General features: G+C 41.4%; 1 protein-coding gene across 4 annotated transcripts in view; it reads right to left on the bottom strand.

Moving 5' to 3' along the window:
* Positions 1-21,774, bottom strand: part of LHX8 (LIM homeobox 8) — a 65,934-nt gene extending 44,160 nt beyond the window's left edge. For 2 of the 4 annotated variants that reach the window (XM_073593725.1, XM_073593724.1), the window contains exon 1: positions 21,511-21,773. In XM_073593725.1, coding sequence (XP_073449826.1) covers positions 21,511-21,585 — 75 coding nt within the window. In that variant the 5' untranslated portion in view covers positions 21,586-21,773. Of the gene's footprint in view, positions 1-21,510 lie in introns of all 4 variants that reach the window. The other 2 variants (XM_073593727.1, XM_073593726.1) reach the window with 2 other exon arrangements.
* Positions 21,775-22,313: the final 539 nt, after the last annotated feature.

Raw genomic sequence — 22,313 nt, forward strand, 5'->3', positions numbered from 1 at the left:
AGTAATGGCGGCGATCAGCGATTTTTATCATGACTGCGACATTATGGCGGACACATCGGACATTTTTGACACATTTTTGGGACCATTGTCATTTAAACAGCAAATCAGTGCTATACACGGGTTAAAATGGCAATTAAAGGTCAATTTCCCACATTTGTGTTTTTTTTAAATCACAATTAGTGTCTGTGTATAAATAGTCAATGAGTTTGTTAGCTCTCACATGGATGCACTAAGCATACAAAGAAAAACCCACAGGAGAAATACAGGCTGCTCTAAAAAAGACGGTGTGGTTGTTTTTAACTTCTTGCCGCCCGCGCTATAGCTGAAAGACGGCTGCAGCGCAGGCCTTAATTGCCGGGAGGGCGTCCATGAACGTCCTCCCGAGCAAGCGCAGTCTGCGCGACCTGCGATCACCGAGTCTATGAGACTCGAGTAAGGGGTCGATCCCGGCCCCCTACCATGTGATCAGCTGTCAGCCAATGACGGCTGATCATGTGATGTAAACAGAAGCTCCGTAATCGCCGGCTCCTGTCAGAGGGACATCGGTCCCTCACTCAAAGCCGTGGCTGTGCCCACCAGTGTCACCCATCAATGCCCACCAATGCTGCCAATCAATGCCCATCAGTGTCTAATAATCAGTGCCACAGATCGGAGCTGGCTTTCAGTGTCACCTACCAGTGCCCATCAGTGCAGCCTATCAGTGCCCATCAATGCAGCCTAATGCCCTGTACACACGGTCGGATTTTCCGACGGAAAATGTGTGATAGGACCTTGTTGTCGGAAATTCTGACCATGTGTAGGCTCCATCACACATTTTCCATCGGAATTTCCAACACACAAAGTTTGAGAGCAGGCTATAAAATTTTCCCGACAACAAAATCCATTGTCGGAAATTCCGATCGTGTGTACACAAATCTGACGGACAAAGTGCCACGCATGCTCAGAATAAATAAAGAGATGAAAGCTATTGGCCACTGCCCCGTTTATAGTCCCGACGTACGCGTTTTACGTCACCGCGTTCAGAACGATCGGATTTTCCGACAACTTTGTGTGACCGTGTGTATGCAAGACAAGTTTGAGCCAACATCCGTCGGAAAAAATCCTAGGATTTTGTTGTCGGAATGTCCGATTAATGTCTGACCGTGTGTACAGGCATATCAGTGCCCATCAGTGCAGCCTCATCAGCACATATCAGTGAAGGAGAAAAAATTACCTGTTTTCAAAATTTTATAACAAACTATGAAAGTTTTTTTTTTTTTTCAAAATTTCGGTCCCTTTTTGTTTTATTTAGCAAAAAATAAAAAGCCCAGCAGCAATTAAATACCACCAAAAGAAAGCTCTATTTGTGTGATGATTACATTTTAATTTGGGTAAACTGTAGCATGACCGCGCAATTGTCATTCAAAGAGTGACAGCCCTGAAAGCTGGGCAGGAAGGGAGTTTAAGTGCCCGGTAAGCAAGTGGTTAAGGAGCACAATTCAACGATACTTAAACAGCAAAGAGCTGCATGGTTAAACTCCCAGAAGGAAGCCTTTACTGCGCCAATGTCACAAAAAAGCCAATGAGGCATTTCAGGGTGTTGTTGGGCATATTGTAACCAGGCTTTTTAGTGGAACTTGTACAGTAAAGGCTTCTTTCTGGCAACTTGACCATGCAGCTCTTTTTTGTTCAAGTATCATCGTATTGAGCTCCTTAAAAACAACCACACCATCTTTTTCCAGAGCAGCCTGTATATTTCTCCTGAGGTTACCTGTGGGGTTTTTCTTTGTATCCCGAACAGTTCCTGTGGCAGTTGTGGCTGAAATCTTTCTTGATCTACCCGACCTTGGCTTGGTATCAAGAGATCTGCAAATTTTTCACTACTGATTAAAAACAGTACTAACCGGCATATTCAAGGCTTTGGATATCTTTTTATATCCTTTTCCATCTTTGTAAAGTTTCATTACCTTGTTATACAGGTCTTTTGACTGTTCTTTTCTACCTCCTTATGGCTCAGTGTCTAGCCTGCTTAGTGCATCCATGTGAGAGCTGACAAACTCATTGACTATTTATACACAGACACTAATTGTGATTTAAAAAGGCGCAAATGTGGGAAATTAACCTTTAATTGCCATTTTAACCTGTGTGTGCCACCTTCTGTGTCTGTGCCAAGGCCAAACATTCCAGGGTATGTAAACTTTATTAGGGCCATTTGGGCGATTTCTGTTTTCAGAAATTTAAAAAGGATCCAAAAAACTATGTGATAATAAACGGCTTCATGTGATTGCCATCCTTAAATAAAAGACAGTTTTTTTGCATGATCAGTCATACTTTCAATATTAATGCCAAAATATCACAATTTCTGCCAGGGTATGCAAACTTTTGAGCACAACTGTATATCTGTAGTGTTTACTTATCTCTCTCCAAAGCCCTAAGTCCCGTGTCTTTCTGCCATTTGGTTCCCCTGTTAACCTCTGACAAGTTCTCAGACAGCCGAGATAAATCCAGCCTGAAATTTGTGTCAGGGTGGGTGCTATAAATAGATTAGCAGAGATCTGGTCTCATCACAGCACAGCTCTGCACATTCCTTTCTTCCTTCCTTTGCCTATGTGGAATGGGAGGTGTGTGCCTTTCCTCTTATCAGCTGTCACACAATGTATGCCAAGAATCCACTCGCACTGCTGAATGAGGAAGTAAAAATTCGAACACGATGTAGAATAGATAGCATTCTAAAGAATATAGAAAGGGGAAGACAGCAAATATACATACAAAACGTATGTAGGGTAATTAGTTTCATCTCTGGGTATTATCTGAGGCTGCTCACTTCACTGGGTATAGCTTTAAACACTTACAGACCACTCGCCGTTGTTATACGTCACTAATTTGAAGAGGTTGTTATGGCAGCAGCTAGCTACCACAACCCCGGTATCCTCTTCCTCAGCGGGCGGTCCACTTTTAGATAAAAGTGGTCTCTGCGGCGGATTCACCGCAAGATCACCCCTCCCACCGCGCTCTGGTGCCCTCCGCCGCTTACTGAGCGGCGGAGGCGATGGGGTTCTTCTCCCCGTTAGACATGGAGACGAGTGAGGGGAAGATGGCCACCCATCTCTATATCATTGCAGGGCAGAAGCGACGTCAAAACGTCACTTCCGCCCATAGCTCTTGAAAGGGAAATTTCTTTATTTTTTTTTATAATATTGCATTTTAGTGTAAATATGAGATGAGATCTGAGATCTTTTTGAATCCCAAATCTCATATATAAGGAGGTCCTGTCATGCTGTTTACATTCCTTGTAATAGGAATAAAAGTGACACAATTTTTTTTTTTTAAAGAACAGTGTAAAAATAAAAAGGTAAAATAAGAAAAAAAAAAATAAATTAAAAACGTGCCCGTCCCGCCGAGCTCACGTGCAGAAGCGAACGCATAGGAAAACGGTGTTCAAACCAGACATGTGGGGCATCTCCGCGATTGTTAAAATTAGAGCAATAATTCTAGCCCTAGACCTCCTCTGTAACGCAAAACATGCAACCTGTAGAATTTTTTAAACGTCGCCTATGGAGATTTTTAAGGGTAAAAGTTTGTCGCCATTCCACGAGCGGGCGCAATTTTGAAGCGTGACATGTTGGGTATCAATTACTCAGCATAACATTATCTTTCACAATATAAAAAAAAAATTGGGCTAACTGTACTGCGGTCTTCAAAAAAGTGTACTTTTTCCAAAAAAAGTGCGCTTGTAAGACCGCTGTGCAAATACTGTGTGACAAAGTATTGCAACGACAGCCATTTTATTCTCTAGGGTGTTAGGAAAAATTTTTTTTATTACATATATATATATATATATATAAGATTTATTCAATTCCACATCCAATTCGCACTGCTGTGAACCCAGCCTGAAGTATATATAAACCCTAACAATATGGGGTGGAGTTACTAAAGACAAATGAACTGTGCACCCATTTCCCTCAGAGCTTAGTTAATGTGGTGAAGCTCTGCGGATTTCCATCATTCAATCATTTTTTTTAATTATCCTTGCACCTGATTGCGTATTCTTTACAAAGTGAAGCACCCCATTAACCAAGCTCTGGGGGAAATGGGTGCAGCTGAACTTGCAATGTGCACAGCCTATTTGCCTTTGGTAAATCAACCCCAATATGTAGCTCATCTATAGGTGTGTGCAGTCTATTGCATTAGGGTGTGCAGCCCAAAGCTCAAAAACACACACACATACCTTTCTCTGCAGCCTCAGCTGAATCAATGGGAAGTGCTCTGCGGCTTTCTGTTCATTCACATACTAATGCATAGTGAACAAAGTTGACTATGCTTCAGTTATGATGGAACACAGGGACTGTGTTCATTTATTAAAGGAAGTGGCTGGTAAAGACATACTGCTTAGCCTCTCCCCCCCACTCTCCATCCTAAAACATCCCTCGCAGACGCCGGTTGAGAGGAGGGAAGCCAGAAGCACTGTGAGCGGGGCGGGGAGCAACATAGGGGGGGAAGCCCGGGCAGTAGTTGGAATCAGCACTGCACAGAGTGATTAGGGTGTGCTCAGGCACACCTGGCACACCCCCTGTGCACGCCTATGCTCTTATTTGTTCACTTTCCATTAAATATCCAATTAAAAACATTTTATTATGACTGTTTGACAAGTACAAAAAATATCCATTCATCCAGCTGGATCAGCGCTGTGGGCTATAGTCTGCAATGCTGATCAGTATATTCTGATAGCGGGGAAGTCTCCCTACTGTAGGAATACAATAGCCAAACTTCCCAACTTTTTGAGATGAGAATGAGGGACATTTATTAGCAAAAGTATATTAGGCATAGGACACCCCCCCTGCCACACCCCTTTAAAGGAGAAAATATTTATATATATATATATATATATATATATATATATATATATATATATATATATATATATATATATATATATATATATATATATATATATATATATATATATATACACACACACACACATATACATATACACACACACACACACATATACATATACACAAATGTTTTTTTTTCTACCAGAACCCTTCCTTTATACTGGGCTTTGAAGTTTACAAATGCAGCCATTTAGAATTTGGATGAAAGGTTTAGCTCTGGGAAACAGTTTTTGAAAGATAAAAAGTGCATTTTATATACAACTATAGAGATCAGACTGAAATGAGGGACAAATGAGGAGGAAAGAGGGACAGAGGGACATTGCTCCAAATCAGTTTCAGTTGGGAGGTATGCAATAGCTCAGTGGGGAGGATTCTTCAGCCACATGGAATGTGTAGATGGGGGCATTGGGTCACTTTTCTTAGTTCAACTGGCTGGTGAATGAAAAAAAAAAAACTTACTCATCTATGGGCTGCTTAAAGTGTTATACATACCTCCCAACTTTTTGAGATGGGAATGAGGGACACCCACTAGCAAAAGTATATTGGCATAGGACACGCCCCCTGTCACGCCCCCTTAAAAGGAGAAATAACCAAAAATAAAAGATTAGTTAAACCCAAAAGGGCTTTATTTTTACCACTACTATTCCTTTTATTGGCTTTTAAAATTTACAAATGCAGCAATTTAGAAATTGGATGAAGGGTTTAGCACTGGGAAACACTTTTTGATGGATAAAAAAGTGCATTTTATATACAACTATATAGATCAGACCAAAATGAGGGACAAATGAGGAGGAATGAGGGACAGAGGGACATTGCTCCAAATCAGGGACAGTTGGGGGCTATGGTTATGTAGTCCTAACACACCCCCTATCTACCGTTGCCATCCTTGGACAGGAAGTGAATTAATGGCAGGATTAACAGGTAAAATAAAGAGGAAAAAAAAAAAAAAAAAAAAAAAGTATTGTGACTCGTAAGCTGCAATACTCCCCATTTTTGTTCTTGGGTTTAACAGATTGTTGAGCTGTGTTTTTACACCCCCATAAGCTGCAAAGGCAACCATACAGGGGCATACACATGCCATGGCCACAATGCTGTGCATCACAGCATGGCAAAAGATTTCCTCTCCAGTTGTGTTCAGCGGGCAATACCATCTGCTGCATCTGACTCATTCAAGTGAATGTGAATGGGTTAAAACAGGCAGTGAGGAGGTGACATATCACCTGTTAAACGCCCTCTGAAAAGCATTCAATCACAAATCACTCTTCAGAGGGCAACACTTGTGTAAAGAAGCCCTTTAGTGCTGGTTCACAGTGATGCGGTGCGGGAAACCACGTGATTCAGACCTGAATCGCACCACATGCGATTCTTTGCAGTGCGATTTGAGCCCATTCATTTTGTATGGCTCAAATGGCACTGCACCCACACGAAAAAGGTGCATGCACTTTTTTTGTCGCACTGAAATCGGACCGCATGGGTGATCACACTCATGTGATCAGATTCTACCAATCGCACTGTGTTTGGAGACCGGTTTTTGGGGTGTCGTTAACATTGACACCCACAGCGGTTCGCATGAACAGAGTGCAACTGTTATGTAATGTAGTGTGGGAAACGCACAGGAATCGCTGCCAATCTGGCACCATATCAGTGCGAACCAAGACTTAAATCTGGTTTGTTGCGATAATAAGCAGATCAGACTATTCTGAGTAGATCCCCCGGGAAGCTTGACTAGGATTGGATTGGCCTTAATATTTTTGAAGCTGCTGTTACCATTGTGTTACAGTCACAGATATTTTTAGAACATGCAGAAAATAAAAATATAAAATGATTAAATGGCCATGTTAACAAAAATCACATTTTGGATGAATTGAACCTGCAGATACAGTAAAACCTTGGTTTGAGAGCGTTTTGCAAGACAAGCAAAATTTTTTAGCAATTTTTAAAAATAAATTTTGACTTGATATACAAGCGATGTCTTGATATACAAGTAGCGTCATGTCACAACTGAGTATAAAAGAGAAGAGAGGAGCCTCTAAGTGGAGCAATATGGTTACATTTAATGAAGGTACAACATTTAGCAACATATTGCTACACTTAGTTACATAGTAGGTGAGGTTGAAAAAAAAAAGACACAAGTCCATCAAGTCCAACCTATGTGTGTGATTATGTGTCAGTATTACATTACATATCCCTGTATATTGCAGTCATTCAGGTGATTATCTAATAGTTTCTTGAAACCATCGATGCTCCCCGCTGAGACCACCGCCTGTGGAAGGGAATTCCACATCCATACCACTCTTACAGTAAAGAACCCTCTACGTAGTTTAAGGTTAAATCTCTTTTCTTCTAATTTTAATGAGTGGCCACGAGTCTTGTTAAACTCCCTTCTGCGAAAAAGTTTTAGAGGCGCCTCTCTTCTCTTTTATACTCTGGAGCTCCTGCTGGATTTTGCTTCTAATGCCCTTGTGGAGGCTTCCATTTGTGGATGGACATTTTATGGTTACACAACCTGTCACATTGCTATAATCATTTTATATGGACTATAAACTGAAGAACTTATGAACGTTGTGGAACGAATCATGTGAGTTTCTATTATTTCTTATGGGGAAATTCGCTTTGATATACAAGTGCTTTGCATTACAAGCATGTTTCTGGAATGAATTATGCTCACAGTCCAAGGTTTTACTGTACATTATCATACAATATTAACCACTTCAATACCGGGCACTTATACACCTTCCTGCCCAGGCCAATTTTCAGCTTACATCGCCGTCGCACTTTGAATGACAATTGCGCGGTCATCCCTCACTGTACCCAAACTAAATTTTTTATCATTTTGTTCCCACAAATAGAGCTTTCTTTTGGTGGTATTTGATTGCCTCTGCGATTTTTATTTTTTGCGCAACAAATAAAAAAAGACCAAAGATTTTGAAAAAAAATACGTTTTTCTTTGTTTTGCTTAAATTTTTTTGTAAATAAGTGCGTTTTCTTCTTCAATGATGGGCACTGAAAAGGCAGTGATTGGTGGCACCAATGAGGTGGCACTGATGATGAGCTCTGATAGGCAGCACTGGTATGCGGCACAGATGGACACTCATAGGCGGCACTGATGGGTATTTATGGGTGGCACTGATGGTCACTGATAGGTGGGTACTGATGGGCATTGATAAGTGGCACTGATTACACTGGTGGGTGGCATTGCTGGGTATCGCTATTTTTTTTTATTTCTGTAATGTTGCCAGTCAGTGCCCATTTGTGGGCACTAATTGGCATGTATTGGGCATTTTTTTTAATATGGGGATGGCCATGGGGTACATACCTGGCCATCCACATGCTGGGGGCTTCCCTGGTGGTCCTGGCAGCTTCCCTGGTGGTCCAGTGTGGGCATCCAAGGGGGGGCTGTGCTGATAAACAATCAGCGCAGACCTCCCCTGTCAGGAGAACCGCCAATCAGTTCTCCTCTACTCTCGTCTGTCAGATGTGAGTGAGGAAAAGCCGATCACCGGCTCTTCCTATTTACATTGTGATCAGCCGTGATTGGACACGGCTGATCACGTGGTAAAGAGCCTCCGCCGGAGGCTCTTTACCGAGATCGGTCTAGTGATGTGTCAGACTGACACACCGCACCACTGATCGCCGCAATGCACGCCCCCATGGGCACGCAGCGGCTGTTATCCTGAAGGACGTCATATGACTCTCAGTCAGGATAAATGAACCACCGCTCGTCCGTCATTCTGCTATAGGCCGGGTGGGAAGTGGTTAAAGCGGAGTTCCACCCTAAAGTGGAACTTCCACTCATCGGATTCCTCCCCCCCTCCGGTGTCACAATTGGCACCTTTCAGGGGGGAGGGGGGTGCAGATACCTGTATAATACAGGTATCTGCACCCACTTCCGGGTATAGCTAGCCGCAGCTAGCCGCAGACTCCCCGCCCACCCCCGTTGTGTTGTGGGAACTACACAGTTCCCACAACACAACGGGGACCAGTGTAGACGCGCAGCGCGACTCGCGCATGCGCAGTAGGGAACCGGGCAGTGAAGCCGCAACGCTTCACTTCCTGATTCCCTCAGTGAGAATGGCGGCGGCAGCACCCGAGGATCGAGGGACGGCTCGGTCTCGGGTGCCGACATCGCTGGACCCCAGGACAGGTAAGTGTCCTTATTTTAAAAGTCAGCAGCTGCAGTATTTGCAGCTGCTGACATCTAAAATTTTTTTTTTTAGTGAAACTCCGCTTTAAAGTGGTAGTAAACTCTGTTCTACCACTTGTACCTATAGTAAGGCTTACCTGTTGGTACCGTGAAGATCTCCTAAACGGGCACGGTTTAGGAGACATTCAGAGTGCATGCAGCGGGTGACGTTACAGGTGCATGCGCTCTGAAGGTCTGGCATGCGCAAGGGAGTGACGTCATCGGGCCCCTGGCCACTCATGTAGCTCGGATGGTGCGAACCCCGGGGGAAGAGGTCAGCCCTCAGCGGTGACAATGCAGCGATGGAGGGCTTCGTTCTAAAGGCAAGTCTCTCATAATGTTCTAGTAGGTGATGCATACTAGCACATTATGACATTGCCTTGCAGGGGATCCCCCCCCCCAATCAATGGCGGTTTACTACCACTTTAAAGAGGTAGTAAACCGCAGCATTAAAAAATAAAAATCTCCTACAACATAATGGCATAATGGGCTAGTATGCATCGCATACTGGCCCATTATGAAATACTTACCTTAGAAGAAAGCCCTTCAGCGGTGTGCTGTTGCCACTGACAGGCCTTCCTTTCCGGGTTTGCGAGCTCCGGCAGCTTGAAAAGCCGAGCCGCAATGAGGTCACTCCCGAGCATGCATGGTGGAGTCACGGCCGCGGCATATTGCTCTGAAGGTACGGCACGGGTGTGTCGTTTCTTCAGAGCGTATGCCCTGGTGACGTCACCGGTTGCCAAAAGAGCACATATCTCCTAAACGGTGCAGGTTTAGGGGATATTCATTTTACCTACAGGTAAGCTTTATTATATATTTTATATAGGCTTACCTGCAGGTAAAAATCACCAAGCAGACTTTACTACCGCTTTAATAATAATTATAATAATGGCACCATGCATGAGCCATAAAAATAAATAAATTGGAAAGGTGGCTAAATTGGATTGATTGTAAAATGTGCAACCAGAGGAAAAGACTGCATGCACTTTATTTCCCTGCAATAAAGGGATCGCAAGTTTTGTGGCTTCTGATTCAACAAGTTCTCCCACCACCCCAGGGGCCTAATAATCATGTTCACGAACGCAAATGGCTGCTGTTCCAACAATATAACAATTTTCCTGGGAGTTGTTAGTCATTCCGATTGCATGTCTTAGTCTAGGTTCACATTGGAGCAATTGGGCATGCGATTTATAATCAATGGCACCACCCAAATCGGTGCGACGCCGAATTTGAGGCGTCACACCGATTCCCAAAAGTAGTTTCTGTACTACTTTTGGCGAATTCAGGATGCAATTTCCATAGACATCTGTGCAGCAACCTGCACAGATTTCCCTGAAATCGCCCCCGAAGTCGGCACTTGACATGCGGGAATGAAATCGTGCGACTTCAGCTGAACTTGCACAATTTTTTTCCCGCTGTCAGTGTGAACCTGGGCTTAGCGATGCAACAGATTTCATAAGGATGTCACAGTGACTCCACTAACTGTTCATTTACTGAGCTCAGGTTCACACTGCTGCAGGATTGAAGTCGTGTGAATTCAGCTGATCTCGCACGATTTCATTCCCGCGTGTCAGTCTGATGATTTCAGAGACATCTGTGCGGTTTCCTGCACAGATGTCTATTGAAACCGCACATGAAGTCACCAAAAGTAGTACAGAAACTACTTTCGGAAATTGGTGAAAAGTTGGCGTTGCACTGATTCGGACGGTTCAATTGCGGGCAATAGCTGCCGATTTGGCATGCGATTTGACATGTCAAATCGCATCAATGTGAACCAGGGCTAAAACTGGAGAGTGTAAAATCTGGTGCAGCTGTGCATGGTAACCAATCAACTTCTAACGTCAGCTTGTTCAATTAAGCTTTGACAAAAAAAAACAAACAAACCTGGAAGCTGATTGGTTTCTATGCAGAGCTGCACCTGATTTTGAACTCTCCAGTTTTAGTAAATCAAATGTGAGCTGTTCATGATAAACTGGCTGGTTAATGACCGTCTACTAAGGATGGTTTTCTGTCCAATTGGAAAAATCGGTCTGCTGGATGCTTTAGCAGTTTATCAGCAGTTTTGCCATTTTTCTTGCTTATGGAAAAAGCAAATTATATTGCAAATTAGCTGAATCTTTGCCATAAGGAGGAAAATAAATTCATTTAAAGTGACTGTAAAGGCCTTTTTTCTTTTTTTTTTTTTTAAATAACCCCGAGGGGGTTACCTTGCGGATGCGCTCTCGAGTCCAGCATTTGCATCCATAGACACAGAATGCTGGACTCGGCCCCGCCCCCCCGGCACCCGCATCATTGGATTTGATTGACAGGAGCGGGAGCCAATGGCTGCGCTGCTATCAATCTATCCAATCAAGAGCCGGGAGCCTGTGGAGAGAAAGACAACGCGTCCCCACCGACTGAAGACTGAAAAGAAAAGTGACAAAGTCGGCTCAAGAAGGGCACAGGAGCTACATTGGTATGTTTTTGGAGAGAGGGCAGCACATTCCATTGAATGGTGTCACTCAAAAAATGCAGCACAAAACATGCATAAGAAACTGTGTGAAAAACAGGAATCCCCAACATTGCTAGATGTGAACGAGGCCTAAAGCTGGACTTCAAAAGACTAAAAAGCTTTCCCTTGCAGTGGGGTTATGCTCGCACTTCAGGCATTATTGTTCACTTAGCGGTTGATTTACTAAAGGCAAATATGCAGTTGCACTCGGCAAGAGTAGTTGCTCCGGAGCTTAGTAAACGAGTTGGACTTCCATCATCCAATCATGTGCCAGCAAAAATGTTTTTTTTTTTTTTTTTTTTTATTTCCCTTAAACGTGATTGGGTATTATTTGCAAAGTGACTCTTTACCTCATTTACTAAGCTTTGGAGCAACTTTGCAAAAGTGCATAGTCTATTTGCCTTTAGTAAATCAACCCCTAAAGCCTAGTAAGCACCATAAGTTTTTTTTTTTTTTTTTTTTCAACCTAGGTTGAATAAAAAAACTGGCAGCTCTAATCGGAGCTGCTGTACTAACTATCTGATGGTAGTACAGTGATCTTCCCCACTGAGCTATTGTGTTCTGACAGCCCCTGCCCACCCCACCCCCAATCAGAACACCCTGGTCAGATCTGATTGGAGCCGGTTGGCTGCTGGTTTTCCAGTATGCACAGCTGGCTTACAGTGGACTGGCTGCCATACACATGGGCCAAATATTGGCTGTTTTTTATTGAACCAGCTGATGTCACCTGGCATTCGGCCCATGTGTACCAGGCTTAAGTCTAGGGGAAAAGAAAAGCAGTTTTACTTATCTGATCCTCCACTTCCCTGGAAAATAGCACCCCCCTCTCTGCTCTAGCAGTGGACTGTCCCCCGGTGTCCTCTCATCCAATACAGGGTCTTAATGGCATCTGAGGACCATAGACCACTGGATCATAGGAGGCTTGCAGGGTGACAGAGTGCAGTGCAGAGGAGCCTGTGGGACTGGAGGATCCAGGGCTGTCCTAATACATGAGCCCCAGGTTGATGTGGCCCCTATGATAATCTTGCATTACATCATACTTTCCAATAGTCACGAACCTGTACTGTGCCTCCTGATCCCAGTACTGTGCCCTTCTGACCCCCCCCATGTACTGTGCCCCATCTGTCCCCCCCCCCACTGTTCTGTGCCCCGTCTGTCTCCCCCCCCCACTGTTCTGTGCCCCGTCTGTCTCCCCCCCCCACTGTTCTGTGCCCCGTCTGTCTCCCCCCCCCACTGTTCTGTGCCCCGTCTGTCTCCCCCCCCCACTGTTCTGTGCCCCGTCTGTCTCCCCCCCCACTGTTCTGTGCCCCGGCTGCCCCCCCCACTGTTCTGTGCCCCGGCTGCCCCCCCCCACTGTTCTGTGCCCCGGCTGCCCCCCCCCCACTGTTCTGTGCCCCGGCTGCCCCCCCCCACTGTTCTGTGCCCCGGCTGCCCCCCCCACTGTTCTGTGCCCCGGCTGTCTCCCCCCCCACTGTTCTGTGCCCCGGCTGTCTCCCCCCCCACTGCTCTGTGCCCCGGCTGTCTCCCCCCCCACTGTTCTGTGCCCCGGCTGTCCCCCCCCCACTGTTCTGTGCCCCGGCTGTCCCCCCCCACTGTTCTGTGCCCCGGCTGCCCCCCCCCACTGTTCTGTGCCCCGGCTGTCTCCCCCCCACTGTTCTGTGCCCCGGCTGTCTCCCCCCCACTGTTCTGTGCCCCGGCTGTCTCCCCCCCACTGTTCTGTGCCCTGGCTGTCTTCCCCCCCCACTGTTCTGTGCCCCGGCTGTCTCCCCCCCACTGTTCTGTGCCCCGGCTGTCTTCCCCCCCCACTGTTCTGTGCCCCGGCTGTCTTCCCCCCCCACTGTTCTGTGCCCCGGCTGTCTCCCCCCCACTGTTCTGTGCCCCGGCTGTCTCCCCCCCACTGTTCTGTGCCCCGGCTGTCTCCCCCCCACTGTACTGTGCCCTTCTGCCTCCCCCCCACTGTACTGTGCCCTTCTGCCCCCCCCCCCACTGTACTGTGCCCTTCTGTCTCCTCCCCACTGTACTGTGCCCTGCTGCCTCCCCCCACTGTACTGTGCCCTTCTGCCTCCCCCCACTGTACTGTGCCCTTCTGCCTCCCCCCACTGTACTGTGCCCTTCTGCCTCCCCCCACTGTACTGTGCCCTTCTGCCTCCCCCCACTGTACTGTGCCCCTCATGTTGATTAGTCTTTGATTTATGGCACGTTTTCTTACTGTTTGAAATGGATTTCATAGAAAGTACCAATAAATATATGTTTAATTCTATCATCTATTTATACTTTAATTCTTGAGAATAGGTGCATAAATTGGGAAAGGCTAGTAGGGGCCCCAGTGCATTACTTTGCCCAGGGGCCAATGATGCTTTTAAGACGGCCCTGGGAAGATCAGGTAAGCAATAGTGCATTTCAGGTAAGTAATAGGGCTTTTCATGGTCCCCTAGAAATAAAGGAGATGCTAACCCTTGAAGTGCAGGCACAGTCCCACTACAAGGGAGGGCTTTTTCATTTTCCAGAGTTTAGCTTTAATGAGAAAGTAAAGTGGAGGTAATTTACAAAGATTGCCAGCGTATTTGTTACGTTACGGTACTATGTGCACATTTTAAATGGCAGCCCAGTGAGCTGTTAGACTTGCAGACAACACACATGGACTGCAGAGTACTGCAATGTTGTATATTGCAGTGAATGGCCTGCCTTCACGTAGAGCACCTTATCTAGGGTTGCCATCTGTCCGGGATTTGCCCGGACAGTTCGGGTTTTGAATCATGTATCCAGGTTTCAGTCCTCCTAGAAATCCAGACACAATATTCAGAGAAGAATGTGGCTCAGAACAGGGCCTGATAGGAGGGTGAAGGGGCACTATGTGCGCCACATTACTATTCTCTTTGGAGGGCCCAAAAGGTGTCCCAGGTCTGTTACAATGCTTAAAAAAAAAAAAAAAAAAAATTGCTGTGCGCCACTAAAGTGTTCAGGTTTGGCTTGAAGAAAAAAGTGGCAACCCTAACCTTATCACCCCGTACTGTGGAGGCCTAAAGAAGTGACTGATTACTTAGCAATGTAAATTACAGTAAATAAGGTGAACTGGTGTTCACTTCAAATACCCAATTAGTGCCAAAGTTGAAGACCAACTTTGTGCTCATTATAGAGATACCAACACTGGACACCAATTTAAAAGATTGCAGTTTCCTCTGAGATTAGGTTTTAGGCTACATGCACACGGCCGTATACATTTTACTGATCACATAGGCATCATTTTTATGGGATAAAGTTCCTACGTAAATGATCACTGAACTGCTTCTGTTTGGATCCGTAAAGATGCATATGCGTTTAAATTCATAATATTCTAGTTCACATCCTCCTGCTCTATTTTCAATCCCAGAATGCACAATATATGCGCATACATTCATTCATACACATTCATGTGTAAAATGCATGTCCTCAGATGCATTTTGTTTTCACTTTTTTGGTTATGGATCTAAATGTAAAGCATGTTTGCGTGCCTTTGTGCATGCTCCCATTGAAAACAATACACCTGCATGCTAATCTGTAAACAAAAAATTATTTTAAATTGGGTTTTCAAATGGTCATGTCGTCTATGTACCCAGAATAATTATTAGCAAACCTCAGGGACAAACTCTGCATGTTGCTGGGATGGATCTACAAATCTGCCCTTATGTTGTAAAGTGCTGCACAAACTGTTGGCACTAAATAAATCATGTATAATAATAATAATAATAATAATATTAATAACAACAACAACAATCTCCATGGCCAGCTTTATGTTGCTCTTTCTTTTGCCGGAAATCCCAAAAAAACTACTATTTTGTGAAATTCCCATACTCACACAGCAAAAGTGTGGGTATTCTTCAGAACATTATAAAAAAAAAAAAAAAAAAAAAAAAAATTTTATTATATTTATATATTTATATTAGATATCTATATCATTTTTTTCTTTTTAAATTACCAGCACTGAACAGAACTACAAGGGGAAAAATGAGTACAGATTACATTGGCTATTAAATAAAATATACACACAAGTTTTGCATACATTGCGCATTTAACAAAAATAGCAGAATGCAAAGGCATACAAAAACCGAATGACGCACTAGAATTGCGCCATGTGGTCGGCTACACAGACATAAGTCAGAGGTCCTCAGACACATGCTTTGTTCAAATTCAACATTTACGCATTTCAGAAATATAGTTTCTTTGGCAAAGTAATCCTTGCAATAAGCCGACGATGCCAAAAAAATTGATCTGTGCAACTAGAATTTTTGGGCCAGTTCCCATTGTATATTGGAGTACACTTTAATTTAGATTTTATTTTTTTTAACAAAAGATAATAATTGAACACGATGGGTCTGATTTACTAAAGGCAATTGGGCTGCTCACTTTGCAAATAAATTTCGCCTTAGCTTGTGAATGAGATGAAGCTCAGCTGAGTTCCATCATCCAATCATATGCAAGCAAAAATACTGCATTTTTAATTTTCCTTGCAATTTCACTAAGCTAAACAACCTATTTGTTTTAGTAAATCAACCCCAATACATGCAAGTGTAGTTGGGACATGTCCATGTCCATTTTGCAAATGCTTGGTTTCTCAGTCGCTGAAATTGCTAGGATTTATATTATGAAGAATTCCACAGACAAAAAGAAGAAGTACACTACATTCTTAACATCATACTATTGCAAATGAAAATTTCATTGGGGAACCACCTTCCCATGATATACACTTTAAAGAATAATCTCTAAAACCCCAATAAATGTATTTATTGGGGTTTACTTCATTTTGTCTATTGGAGTCTTTGAAACAGTAAACTCTTGTTTGTATGAAATACAGAATGACCAAGGAATAGGCCGAACATCAAGCAAACAATGGGGTTGATTTACTAAAGGAATAGGGACTGTTCATTAAGCTTAGTAAATAAGCGGTGATGCCCTAACAAGAATCAATCTTTTTAATTATTATTATTATTTTTTTTTTTTTTACATTTTCCTTGAATTTGAGTATTCAAATACTTGCCTTGATTTTGCAAAGTGATCATAAGCTTTTCAAAGTGGACATTCCCTTTACCTCTACCCATTTAGTAAATCAACCTCTATCTATGAGTAGCCAAACAGGTACGGACACACAAGGGTATACACTGCATACAAACTGGTGCAGACACACTTGAGTACAAAATACAGCCCAAATAGTGCAGACACACAATGGTATAGAATATATACAAACAAGGGGACATACACACAAAAGGGTATACAATCATACAAACAAGAACAGACACACAAGAGTAAAAAATGCAGTCCCAATGGTACAGACACACAAGAATAAACACAACACTCAAATTAAATATAGCACAAGGATACATAATACAGGGAAACATGAGCAGACACACAATGACTGATTTACTGAAAAAGTTGAGAATGTTAACACAAATCGTAAAGATTCACTTCAATTATCCAATCATGTAAAAATGAAATTTTGTTTATGATTGATGAGTTTCTAAAAATGTATTTTATTTACACATGATTGGGTAATTGAAGCAAATCTTCACTATTTTTTGAGTGAACATTCTTTACATTTTTAGTAAATCATTCTCACCGGAAACAAAAGTGAGGTATGCCTGTATTTTAAGTACACAATGGGGTTTATTTACTAAATCTAGAAAGTGCAAAATCAGGCTCACTTCTGCATAGAAATCAATGAGCTTCCAGGTTTTATTATCAAAGCTTGAACAAGCTGGGGTTAGAAGCTCATTGGTTTCTATGCAAAAGTGAGCCTGATTTTGCACTTTCTAGCTTTAGTAAATAAACCCCATTGTGTACTTAAAAGTGGGGTATGCATGTACAGACACACAAAATGGTATAAAAACAAAACATATAAAACATTCATACTAGTACACACAAGGGTGTGTGTATATATATATATATATATATATATATATATATATATATATATATATATATATATATATATACACACACACACACACACACACACACATATTGGTACAGACACACAAGGGCATACAATACATACAAACTAATATAGACACACAACAGTATAAAATACAACCAACTGGTACAGAAATGCAAGGGTATAAAATAGAACTTGTACAAACACACAAGAGCAAAATTGCATACAAACTGATAGACACACAAGAGTATAAAATACAACTGGTACAAACAAACAAGGGTATAAAACAATCAAACTGGTACAGACACAAAAGCAAAAATTACATACAAACTGAGACACACAAGGGAATAAAATACATTCAACTGGTGCATACAGACAAGGGTATACAATGAATTCAAACAGGTACAGGCACACAAGGGTATAACACATATATAGTCAAACTTTTGAAGACACAAGAGCAAAAATCACATACAAACTGAAGGGTATAAAAATATATTCAAACTGGTACATGCACACAAGGGAAAAAAAAAAAAAAAAAAAAACAAACACACTCCTATAAAACACACAAGGGTATAAAACACAGTCAAATTGGTTCACACAAGGATATGAAATACATGATACCATGATATACATGAAATGGTACGGGGGCACAGAAGGGTATAAAACAGATATACAAGGGTACAAAATACATTCTGTACATCATTATAAATGAAAATGTACAGCTTGTATTGAATACAAATGTATTCTGTACACATTTGTGTATTTTTACATACATACACACACACAATAAACGAATGCAAAACTTTATAACATATGATGAGCACAAATATGAACTGACACACAAATCTAGATAACATACCAAATACAAATATTAACGGCCACACATAATACACACAAGTTATACATTTATTAGGAGCACACATTTATGCAAAACAGACTGTAAAAGAATTAACTGTCACTATAATAAATGTACAGAAATCAATTCATCCAAAATGGGCCGTGCACTAATATCAGGCACACATGGATTGTGTGTGGTACTCGATCTATAATTTGGGACTCACACAGGTACACAAACTGCTCATTGACTGACACACAAATGTAATATGATGCACACAAATATTAGTGTGAACCTGAATACTGACCACACATATTGCACAAAATCGATCATCATCTTACTTGCACCACATGTAAAACGAATACACATAAAAAAAAAAGAAAAAAAAAAAAAAAAAAAAAAAAGAAGGACAGCTAACGCTACTCAATCATACCACACTGCACTCTGCATTACAACACACACAAATCTATACAGACACAAAGCACAATATTCTCTGCATGACACACACAGACAACAGCACACAGCGAGTTCAATTTAATTGTTCACACATCTATTAAGTGGTCCATATGTAGCCTGCAGTACTGAATATGTTTGTATTATATGTGTTTGTTTTATTGGTATGCATGGGGTTGACTTTTTAAAAGAAAGTCTGTTCTTCCAGCAAAGTATATTTTCATTTTCCAAAGTTAGTACATAAGGTAAACGTATGCAGTATGAACAGCCAATCCTGTGCAACGGAAATGAGAAATACAGCACATGGTTCACAGCTTCACCTTATTTACTAATATTTACTTTGAAAAGTTAACATTCATGTTTGGTAGGTGAACAACCTCTATTCCTCCACACTTCCATTCTATACAAAGATATCGTTCATGAACACAAACCTTAATGAACGCTACAGGTTAACATATACCACACAACTATACAACATACATTATACCACACAACACACATCACCAAGTCAAAAAGGGATCCATTCACAGATGCATGTTTAGCTAAATAATAATATGCAAGAAGTAACTGCTAAAATAATTCTACATAAGGGATGAAATTACCACAAACTAGACACAAATATATATGTGATAAATAATACAATATTCTGTACAACACACAATACACGGCCAATAATGCACCACAACAGCACAACTATTTACATATAAGGCTCATTTAGCGAATACACCAGTATGAATATATAGAACTAAAAAAGTGACAGTTATTGTTAGCGAGCCCAATGAGAGTAATTACAGTTATGTCCAAAAAAAAGATCGTTATTCTTATGCTAAAGCTTTGTGAAGACTATGGCGTATAGACCTTGTACCTAATGTACAATATTTTAGAATATATAATAAAGCGTCCAATGTTAATTGATCATTAATGCGTCCCAATAAATAAAGATATTTAAAACGTTAATGTATTGTAATTATATTATACAAATTGTAATCATATTATCGCTTTACACTATAGTTTAGATGCTGAACAACATGCGTCAGTGCTAGACTCTTCTATAGGAATATATAAGTCGTTTCTAATCTTCATATATTTTGGATTATCGATTGCCAATACAATCCAGCAGGTCGGGATCGCCTTTATACCCGGGTACATAGCCCGCGGAATGATCCTGTACATAGGTGATATCCCTCAACTCATCAATGGATCAATTTCCGACGTGTGCTAAAGGGGGTTTTCTAATAATCTATCGGAACCGACACTGAAAATTAACCAATCTTCTATATAAAAAAAAAAAAAAAAATTAAGAAAAGTATCTCCTTAATATTACAGTGATACTTAAAAAAAATTATATATATATATATATATATATATAGATTATACACACACATTCAATTTTATCACTTTTTTTTTAGCCACTCTTACTTGATATTTATTAATTGGTAACGTTAACTTATCACACACAGAACAAATCATTAAATTTTATTTATACCACATACACAGACTGTATAAAAAAAAAATTATATATATATATATATATATATATATATATATATATATATATATATATATATATATATATATAGTATTTTTATCACATACACACAGCCAGTAATAAATAACATACACACAGAAAAAAAAATCAGATTATAGTGATACACACACTATATATATATATATATATATATATATATATATATATATATATATATATATATATATATATATATATATATATATATATATATATATACATACATATATACACACACACACACACAATAAATATTTATATATATATATATATATATATATATATATATATATATATATATATATATATATATATATATATATATATATATACACACATATACACACACACATACTGTGTATGTGATATAAATATAGTAACAGTAAAACATTATTAAATTATATCTATATCACATGCACACAGACAATAAAAATATCAAACGATCATGTCACATGCACACAAACCGTAACGATTTTTTATTTTACTAGATATTTCTTTTGCATGCATTTATGGAACATTTTGCGTTGCATTTTTATCGTGTTATAGCCTGCATCAAAACTTTATTTTAGTAATTTATATCAATGCCCCACAAATTCGGTTTAAATCTGTACAAATGTTTTAGAACTAATGGTGTACACTAATGTATGATTTCACAAGGGAATGCTTTTTGTTGTTGGTGGTGGGAGGGGGGCTCTCATGAGGTGCTGCCACCTTTGGGGTCCTGCCAGTCTGCTGTAGATGGCAGTGCCTAGCACAGGGAGGGGGGTGTCCCCGGTTTCATCAAATGGCCCCACACTGGTCCCTAAATCCAGCTCAAATGAAAGCTCCGACTTATTTGCATTTGCTGGTCCTTCTAAAGTGAATGGCATACATAATAGTAGCAGATCGTGCCATTCTATTCTACACAGTGCCTGGAAAAGTCCTGGTATTATAAGCTAAATGGTTATAATGTAGCAATGAAATCTCAATTTAATTGGTAATTATTTTAAATAATGTAATGCAGCTGCATTGCCTGGAGAATGTTCCTGTGTTATAGGAAGAAAGTTATAATGTAGCAAAGAAAGCACCATTTGCAATGAGAAGATTTCTGTATGAATATCATTGTAACATATTTTTGTGATGCATTATCATTTATCATTTTATTTGCATCATCATTATTCTCCCCCCCCCCCCTCTAGAAATTTCAGCTTAGCACAGGCAGGATGCAGCCTGGAGCCTCATTGTCTGAGCAGCCTTACCTTGTCAGAATGCACTGCAGGGATATCCTTGTCTTCAAGTTTACATAGAAACATCTGATCGCCCTTCCAATACATGACACAGCCAGACCTGGTTACATCCCAAATCCAGAGGGGCCACAGAAGAGCAGAGAAGGAAAAAAAGGCAAGGAATTCCAGGGGCCCCTGGGCTGCCCCCCACACCAAGCTCCTCACTCACCCTGACTGGCAGCTGCAAGCTCCACTGCTGCCTGCTCTGCTGCAATCAAAGTTTTGTTTTGCAGGGGGAGGATCCCAAGAGCACAAACACAAGGGAGAGCTGACAGCCTGGCCCCGCCCCCCGGAGTCAACCCCGCCCCCTGGCACTGGGGAAGTCAGGACAGGACAGGCAGAGTGACAACACAGTGCAAGGTGAGTCTCCAGCTGCAGTGCTAAGGAATTATCTTTAATGTTTTATGGCTGGCTTCAATTGCCTCAATTCTAGGGGGATTGTGCACACTTGGAGGCTTTAGATACATTCTTCTCCAGTGCAGGTAAAAGGCATATATATGTAATGCATAGACTTCAGCATTTTGTTCAGATGGTCATATTCAAGCAGAGGTGTTGCGCAGAGGCACGCTGGGAAAAAAAAAAAAAAAATCTTCCCTGCTGCATCTTAGTGCATTGACCTGCATTGCATCATAGAAAAATTATGGCAAAAAAGAAAAAAAGGGTACGCGTTTGCTACTTTTCTTCACATCCAATCCAAGGGCCCATTTACTACTTTGCAGTGCGTTAACGGGCATTGCATGAAAACAGTCCATCCTACCCTAATGTGCCAAAAATCA

Source organism: Aquarana catesbeiana, linkage group LG07 (genome assembly GCF_042186555.1).
Source record: "Aquarana catesbeiana isolate 2022-GZ linkage group LG07, ASM4218655v1, whole genome shotgun sequence".
Lineage (NCBI taxonomy): Eukaryota > Metazoa > Chordata > Amphibia > Anura > Ranidae > Aquarana > Aquarana catesbeiana.